This window comes from Trachypithecus francoisi, unplaced genomic scaffold, assembly GCF_009764315.1.
Source record: "Trachypithecus francoisi isolate TF-2019V2 unplaced genomic scaffold, Tfra_2.0 Lachesis_group1, whole genome shotgun sequence".
Classification (NCBI taxonomy): Eukaryota; Metazoa; Chordata; class Mammalia; order Primates; family Cercopithecidae; genus Trachypithecus; species Trachypithecus francoisi.
In genome coordinates this window covers 2,792,991-2,802,010 of record NW_022681454.1, presented here as the reverse complement: position 1 = coordinate 2,802,010, position 9,020 = coordinate 2,792,991, and the positions used below count along the sequence as shown (strand labels likewise).

The following is a 9,020-nucleotide window of genomic DNA, read 5'->3' as shown; positions in this document are numbered from 1 at the left end:
CCCAGCCCCCACCGCAGTCAGAAGATGAGGCTGGAGTCCCGGGGGCCTGCCCTGCACTGGGGCTTCTGCCTCTCAAGGACACTACTGTTGCGGTCATGGCCCAACCTGCTTCACTCTCTGCCCTATCATCCCACGAACAAAGCAATGTTCTCTTCCTCATACCTGGAAAAAAAAAAAAAAAAAAAAGGCAAGGAAAGCTCCTCGTGCTGTACCTCCCCCTGGCTGGCGACCCTTTTTCAGCTCTCGTGCAATCTCCAGAGTTCTAGTCCCCACCTCATTCTCCTGCAAACTGATGCCTGGGCGGGGCTGCCCCGGGCCTTGTCTCCCCTGACCTGCTTCGAAGCCTCCTCACCCTCTGCCTTCCTGGTTCCACAGCTCTGGCCCCCATCCCATTTACTCACCCCTGCGGAGCCCTCACACAGGCTCAGTCCATGAACAGCAGTCCCCAGTTCCAGACCTCTCACCTGGGTGGCTGGTGGGCATCCCAGACTCACCGTCTAGAACCAGGTCTCCAGTCCCACCACCCCAATTCCAGACCTCTCACCTGGGTGGCTGGTCACTGTCCAGAATCGGATCTCCAGTCCCACCATCCCAAGTTCCAGACCTCTCACCTGGGTGGCTGGTGGGCATCCCAGACTCACCGTCCAGAACTGGTCTCCAGTCCCACCTCCAGGCGCACAGCACAGGTCTTCCCCTCTTCCTCCTACCTGCGTCCTGTCCACCAGGAAATCCTGTGGCCTCATCGTCCAAATGCCTCCAGAAGCTGGCCCTCCCTACCCTCTCCCCAGCCAGGCCCTGCCCTCTTCACTTTCACTCTGCGTGAAGTCATACTTTGATGGGGCACAGAGGCAGGTGGAACATGAGGCTGGGAGAAGTGGGAGCTACTGAGTGCTCTAGGTGGTGAGAAGTAACCATGATGCAGCTCCTTGGGAGCTTTCTGTCTCCTGCTGCCTGCTCTGCCTGGCACACAGAGGATGGCGGGGGCACCAGGATCGCTGAGCTGTTGCCTGGAGAGACCTGGGACCTGATCCGGGGTGGTGCCCTGGCTCCCCCATGGTGGACACATCACCTGCATGCCCTCTCCCACTATCCCCCCAACCCCCCAGCAGAAAGAAGCAGCCAAGGTCTCCTGCTGTACTAATGTATTCCATCTTTCAAAAAGAAAGACATGATTTTAATATTACTTAACAATATGTTAAAAAAGTAGCCAGGCAGGCCTCCGTGTTAATACAGTCGTACACTCTATAACAGACTTGATGGTGTGAGTACTGGGTGGGCTTGTTTTTAACTTTCTCGTTCTGCAAGGGATCTTACACAAGCTGGCTACAAGTCAGGGGGGATCAAACACAAACAGCGCAACGTGTACACTCGGAGACAGTAGATTGTGGAGAACAAAGGAGGCCTGCCCCGCCCAGCCCGCCGAGGGTGGGACGCAGGGGCACAGGAGAGCTGAGTGATGGCCGATACCCCGGTGAGGACAGATGACAGGACAGGGCGCAATGCAGAGGCAACGGAGCCACGTGGATGATGCAAACTCCTATCTGGCCACGGCCCAGGCCTCCGAGGCCGTGGTGGTGGGAGAACTTGGCGGGAACTACTGTTCCAATCCGACAGCACAGAGCTACAATCGAAGGAGTCTCACGCACAGACTACACGCACACGAGCTAACAGCGTGGGCCGAGCATCAACTTCTCGGTCTGGGGTTTCAGGCAGCACCAGCTCTGCACAGCCCTTGGCAAGCACCACGGCTCTGGGGTGCCAGCGAGGGGCATGGCTCTTGGAGTGGTGCAGCCTGGCCTGCCTCTCGCGTGTCCCTCTCCAGGCAGTCCTCATTCAGTGGGCAGCAAAGGTGGCTTTTTTCAAGCTAAAATTGGACCAGTTGATAGACAGTCTTTGTCGGGTCTGTCTAGCAGAATCCAAGCAGAACCTGCCAAGATAAAAAGCCAAACAGTCACTGAAGGAAACCGCCCACAACCAAGCTGGTGCTTGGCAAAGCCTATCACGCTCCTGTTCTTGCCAGAAACTCACTGCGGGGTCGGGGTTTTGGATTCTCAGTGAGGGGCACGGTGTCAAGGGTCCCCCCCAGGCCCTGCCACAGGCTGCACTTGAGAAGGGAAAAGGACGCGGGAGGAGGAGTGGGTGGGCAGAGGGAGTCCGGAGAAAGAAAACACACTTAATCTGAGAACTGTGAGCCCCCTTAAATGATCAGGCCCAGACTGGGTGTGGTGGCTCACACTTGTAATCCCAGCACTTTGGGAGGCTGAGGAGGGCAAATCACTTCAACTCAGGAGTTCGAGACCAGCCTGGGCAACATGGTGAAATCCCCCTTTTTTTTGTGAGACAGGGTCTCACTCTCTTGCCCAGGCTGCAGTGCAGTGGCAGTTTCGGCTCACTGCAACCTCCACCTCCAAGGTTCAAGCAATTCTCTGCCTCAGCCTCCCGAGTAGCTGGGACTACAGCCATGCACCACCACACCCAGCATTTTTTTTTTTTTGAGACGGAGTTTTGCTCTTGTCATCCAGGCTGGAGTGCAATGGTGTGATCTCAGCTCACTGCAGCCTCTGCCTCCCAGGTTCAAGTGATTCTGCCTCCGCCTGATAGGATGACAGGTGCCCGCCACCACGTCCAGCTGATTTTTGTATTTTTAGTAGAAACAGGGTTTCACCATGTTGACCAGGCTGGCCTCAAACTCCTGACCTCAAGTGATCCATCCGCCTCGGCCTCCCAAAGTGCTGGGATTATAGGTGTGAGCCACCGTGCCTGGACACACCTAGCTAATTTTTTAACTTATTTTTTTGAAATGGAGTTTCGCTCTGTTGCCCAGGCTGGAGTGCAGTGGCACAATCTTGGTTCACTGCAACCTTTGCCTCCTGGGTTCATGCCATTCTTCTGCCTCAGCCTCCCAAGTAGCTGGGACTACAGGCACCTACCACCACACCTGGCTAATTTTTTCTATTTTTAGTAGAGACGGGGTTTCACCGTGTTAGCCAGAATGCTCTCGATCTCCTGACCTCGTGATCTGCCTGCCTTGGCCTCACAAAGTGCTGGGATTACAGTCGTGAGCCACTGCGCCCGGCCGCCAAGAAGCTTTTTTTTTTTTTTTTTTTTTTTTGAGACGGAGTCTCGCTCTGTCACCCAGGCTGGAGTGCTGTGGCCGGATCTCAGCTCACTGAAAGCTCCGCCTCCCGGGTTCATGCCATTCTCCTGTCTCAGCCTCCCGGGTAGCTGGGACTACAGGCGCCACCACGTCGCCCAGCTAGTTTTTTTTTTTGTAGTTTTTAGTAGAGACGGGGTTTCACCGTGTTAGCCAGGATGGTCTCGATCTCCTGACCTCGTGATCCGCCCGTCTCGGCCTCCCAAAGTGCTGGGATTACAGGCTTGAGCCACCGCGCCCGGCCCAAGAAGCTTTTATAGAGAGCAGAGGCCTCAAAAACATTGTATACACATATATCCTAAATATTAGCTTTTAATTAAGTCAACTTTCAACTCTAAAGCTGTTTAAAAGCATTCCTGTGTCAGGTTTTAGATGGGCAAATAGTCAACATTCTTGTTTCTTGGTTTTTCCTTCCTGAAATTGACATCAAGAAGGAGGTTTGAAGCTGGCCACGGTGGCTCATGCCTGTGATCCTACTACTTTGGGAGGCTGAGGTTGGAGAATCATTTGAACCCAGGAGTTTGAGACCAGCCTATGCAACATAGTGAGACTCCATCTTTACAAAAAGTAAAAAGTTAGCCAGGAGTGGCAGCACACATACGCACGTGCCTATGGTCCCAGTTGCTCAGGGCTGAGGTGGGAGGATCCTTGAGGCTGGGAAGTCAAAGCTGCAGTGAGCTGTGATGGTGCCCCCACACGCCAGCCTGGGTGACAAACGTGAGACCCTGTCTCAAAAATAATAAAGCCTTGCTATGGTGGCTCATGCCTATAATCCCAGCACTTTGGGAGGCTGAGGTGGGTGGATCGCTTGAGCTTACAAGTTCAAGGCCAGCCTGGACAACATGGTAAAACCTCATCTCTACAAAAAAATACAAAAATTAGCCAGGTGTGGGGGCACACACATGTGGTCCTAGCTACTTGGGAGGCTGTGGTGGGAGCATGGCTTGAGCCTGGGAGGCGGAGGCTGCAGTGAGCCTGTTGCCAGTGGCAGGTATCTGAGTCGCTGGTGGCAAATCTGTACGTGTCTGCAGCAGCCTCAATTGTTGCCTCCTCAGATGTAAGAATCTGACCAAAGGCCATAAGGCAGAAAAAGAGACTGAGGCAAGTTTTAGAACAGGAGTGAAAGTATTAAAAAGCTCGGCCAGGCGCGGTGGCTCAAGCCTGTAATCCCAGCACTTTGCGAGGCCAAGACGGGTGGATCACGAGGTCAGGAGATCGAGACCATCCTGGCTACCCCGGTGAAACCCTGTCTCTACTAAAAAATACAAAAAACTAGCCGGGCGAGGTGGCAGGTGCCTGTAGTCCCAGCTACTCGGGAGGCTGAGGCAGGAGAATGGCGTAAACCTGGGAGGCGGAGCTTGCAATGACCCAATATCCGGCCACTGCACTCCAGCGAGACTGCACAGAGCGAGACTCCGTCTCAAAACAAAAACAAAAACAAAACAAAAACAAAAAAACAAAAAACCACAAAGCTCTAGAGCAGAAACAAAAGGAAGGAAAGTGTACTTGAAAGAGGCCAAGTGGGCAACTGAGACAAGTGCCCCGTCTGGCCTCTGACGTAGGGTTCTAGATGTTGGCATAGAGAGACAAGTGCCCCGTCTGGCCTCTGACGTAGGGTTCTAGATGTTGGCATACTTGAGGGTCTTGCATCCCTTCTCCCGATTCCTCCCTTGGGGTGGGTTGCAAGCACACACAGTGGTCTGCTAGCACTTGGGAGGGAGCATGCGCAGTGTGTTTACTGGCGCGTGTGTGTGCTCACCTGAGGCGATCTTCCCTTACCAGTGGAATGTACCTGGAAGGTCACACACCAGTTAAACTCCACCATTTTGTGCCTTAGTGCACATGCTTGAGCTCAGGTGCCCAGCTCCTGAGATCTTATCAGGAAGCTGCTGAGCACCAGCTTCAGGTGTTTGTCTACTGGGGAAACTGCCTTTCCCTGGTGCTGGCTGGGACCAGTGATTATTTCAGGCAGTGCAACAACTGCCTAACCATCACTGATGGTCGCCTGACGTCCCTGGTGGATGGAGGAGGCCCTCCCCTGCCCGGCTCATGCCTGACTAGTTGCCCTCTGTAACAAGCTGAGAATGCGCCACTGCACTCCGGCCTGGGCGGATAGAACCAGACTTTGTCCTCTCCTCAGAGAAAAAAAAAAAAAGTTTTGGAGGTGGAACATACTTGCTTATTAGAGGTCTAGGGTAATCACTATTTAAAGCTATTTGTCTTTGAATGTTTTAATAAACGGTTTCGTTTCTGAGTATATGGTTTCATTTAGCTTAGGAGAAGGCTAAACAAAACAACGACAAACCCCTATCATATTCTAAATGTAAACCAGAAATTTACAACCATTCAAGGGCATACCTGCACAAATGACTCAAAACCAACACACACAGACATGCATGAGACCAAAATTAAGAATCCCTTTATGGCTTTAACCAAGGTCTCTAAAGAGGGAACAAAATTTCAGCCCCAGGCCTCCCTCAAGAGTAGCTTAAAGAAAGTCTTGCTAGCTGCAAATAGGGTGTAAACCACGTCGGTCAGGCCATATTTTCGAAGGTCTCAGCTTCTCAGCTGACAGTCTATGCACAAATGCCAGGTGGAAGATTTAAAGAGACAGGAAAGTAGAAAAATGAAACTGCCCATGGGACTAGTGCCAAAAGTTGGGAAAATGAGGGAAGGTAAACGCATGGGGTTGGGCTGGGGTGGTAGCTCACGCTTGTAATCCTAGCACTCTGGAAGACCGAGGTGGAAAGACACCCAGAGGCCAGACTGGACAACATAAAGAGATGCCTTCTCTACCGAAGAAAAAAAAAAAAACAATTGGGCCGGGTGCGGTGGCTCATGTCTGTCATCCCAGCACTTTGGGAGGCTGAGGTGAGGCGGGCGGATCACCTGAGGTCAGGAGTTCGAGACCAGCCTGACCAACATGGAGAAACACCGCCTCTACTAAAAACAGAAAATTAGCCAGGTGTGGCGGCACATGCCTGTAACCCCAGCTACCCGGGATGCTGAGGCAGAATCATCGCTTGAACCCGGGAGGCAGAGGTTGCGGTTAGCCAAGATTGCGCCATCGAACTCCAGCCTGGGCAACAAGAGCTAAACTCGGTCTCAAAAAAAAAAAAAAATTTTTTTTTTTTTTAATTAGCTAGGCACGGTGGCGCATCTGAAGTCCCAGCAGTGAACTGTGATCAGGCCACTTCACTTCAGCCTGAACTGAGACTTTATTTTTAAAAAGTCTTTTGGGGTTTAAAGTTTGCTCACAGATTCCTCTGGCCCCACTGGCACCACCTGTGGGCTGCTAAGTAGCTGTCTTCAGTAAAAAAGGATTTACGTCCTACCTTTAGGCAAACATGAGAGAGGTGGAGAGAGCCCCCTGCACTGTCTTCAGTTCAGCAACACCCAGTATTTGAGAGAGAAATGTTTTAGTTTCCTTTAGTAGAAAAGATGACAAATGGGTATCCCAAATGGTCAAGTCATAAATAAATGTAAGTAAATTCAAATTAATCCTATGAGTGGCTATCCTAAGCTAAAGGTACCCACTGAGGAAGGAAGTCTGTAGTGGCTCTAAGGAGCTGTAACTTTGTTTCAAATCCAGTTCAGCAGGAATGCTGCTTAGCTAATTCCCTGGATGACAAAGTGAGAGAAGGTGTCTCAAAAAATAATAAATAGCCGGGCGCGGGGGCTCACGCCTGTCATCCCAGCACTGTGGGAGGCCGAGGCGGGCGGATCACGAGGTCAGGAGATCGAGACCATCCTGGTTAACACGGTGAAACCCCGTCTCTACTAAATATAAGAAAAAAAAAATTAGCCTAGCCAGGTGTGGTGGCGGCACCTGTAGTCCCAGCTACTTGGGAGGCTGAGGCAGGAGAATGGCGTGAACCTGGGAGGCAGAGCTTGCAGTGAGCGGAGATCGCACCACTGCACTCCAGCCTGGGCAACAGAGCAAGACTCCGTCTCAAAACAAACAAACAAAACAATGAAGATTTACACCCTTAAGCGACTGAGAGCCCTCTCTAAAACAAACTTCCACATCTCATAACTTGAGGGCCAGGGAGAGAACTCACCTTCATGCACCAGTTTAAAACTAACAGGAATTGGTCACAATTTTTTTTTTTTTTTTGAGATGGAGTCTCACTCTGTCGCCAGGCTGGAGTGCAGTGGCGCGATCTCGCCTCACTGCAACCTCCACCTCCCGGGTTCAAGCAATTATCCCGCCTCAGCCTCCCAAGTAGCTGGAACTACAGGTGAGAGTCACCACGCCCAGCTAATTTTTGTACTTTTAGTAGAGATGGGGTTTCACCATGTTGGCCAGAATGGTCTCCATCTCTTGACCTCATGATCCACCGGCCTCAGCTTCCCAAAATGCTGGGATTACAGGCGTGAGCCACTGCAACCAGCTGGTCACAATTTTTTTTTTTTTTGAGTCGGAGGTTTGCTCTTGTTGCCCAGGCTGGAGTGCAATGGCATGATATGGGCTCACTACAACCTCCCCTTCCTGGGTTCAAGAGATTCTGCTGCCTCAGACTCCAGAGTAGCTGGGATTACAGATGTGCACCAACATACCCGGATAATTTTTATTTTTTCGGTATTTTTAGTAGAGGTGGGGTTTCACCATGTTGTCCAGGCTGGTCTCAAACCCCCGACCTCAAGTGGTCCACCCGCCTCGGCCTCCTGGCCTCCCGAAGTGTTGGGATTACAGGCATGAGCCACTGCACCTGGCCTTGGTCACAAATTTAGGGAGAAAAAAGGGTCCAAATTACAAACAATGGGAAGCAGCAATTTTAAAAGCATGCTGTGTAATTTAGGCCAAAAAAAATGAAACCAGAAGAGGAAGGGAGCCAAACTGCCGGTACCGGGACCCGGATCCCATGCTGTGAAGCGAGGCCAGAGAAGGCAGTTTTCCTTCCTTTCCCCCGAAACCCGAATCTCTTGCCTCTTTAGAAAGGGAAGGGGGTTAGAATCAACAACTCAAGTTTTTAAGAAAAAAGAACAAATTAGGAGAGGAGGTGATTACAAAAGTTGTTGGTCAGGGTCAGGCTTGCTGGCTCAGGCCTCTAATCCCAACGTCTGGAAGGCCGAGGCAGATAGAGCACTTGAATCCAGGAGTTTGAGACCACCCTGGACAACATAATGGACCCGTCTCTACCAAACATTTTAAAAATTAGCTGAGATTGGTGGCCCACGCCTGTAGTCCCAGCTAGTCAGGAGGCTGAGATGGGAGGATTAATTGAGCCTGAGAGGTCAAGGATGCAGTGAGCCAAGATCATACCACTGCAATCCAGCCTGGGTAACAGAGCAAGACTACTGTCTTTTAAAAAAAAAAAAAAAAAAAAAAAAAGTTGTCAAGAATTCTCATTGGTTTATAGAAATTATATTGATAATGATTGCCTATAAACTATTAAACTATAGGATGTGAGTTATCTAGTATATGACAACATTAAGAGGTTAATTTACAGCTACTTTGGCCACATTCTATCTAGAGTCTATACAGCAGGCGGATTACTTAGTTTGAGGTGGGGGAGGGGATAGGATGTGCCTGCTCTCACATTTCACTGACTGGATGTGATACTTTTTTTTTTTTTTGAGACAGCGTCTTACTCTGTTGCCCAGGCTGGAGTGCAGTGGTGCAATCACAGCTCACTGCAACCTGGACCTCCTGGGCTCAAGTGACCCTCCCCCACCTCAGCTTCCCGAGTAGCTGGAACTACTAGTGTGCCACCATGCCCAGCTGATTCTACTTTTTGTAGAGATGACGTCTTGCTGTGTTGCCCAGGCAAGCACCTTCTATATATATCTACACACACACACACATATATATATATACATATTATTTTTTATCTAAAAAAGAGGGCCAGGCGAGGTGGCTCAC

At 50.8% G+C, this 9,020-nt stretch overlaps 1 protein-coding gene across 5 annotated transcripts in view; it reads right to left on the bottom strand.

The window, feature by feature from the left end:
- Positions 1-1,127: 1,127 nt before the first annotated feature.
- FAM193A (family with sequence similarity 193 member A) overlaps positions 1,128-9,020 on the bottom strand; it is a 197,212-nt gene continuing 189,319 nt past the window's right edge. For 3 of the 5 annotated variants that reach the window (XM_033213510.1, XM_033213511.1, XM_033213509.1), the window contains exon 21: positions 1,134-1,927. In XM_033213510.1, the coding sequence (XP_033069401.1) occupies positions 1,834-1,927 (94 nt within the window). In that variant the 3' untranslated portion in view covers positions 1,134-1,833. Of the gene's footprint in view, positions 1,928-9,020 lie in introns of all 5 variants that reach the window. The other 2 variants (XM_033213508.1, XM_033213512.1) reach the window with 1 other exon arrangement.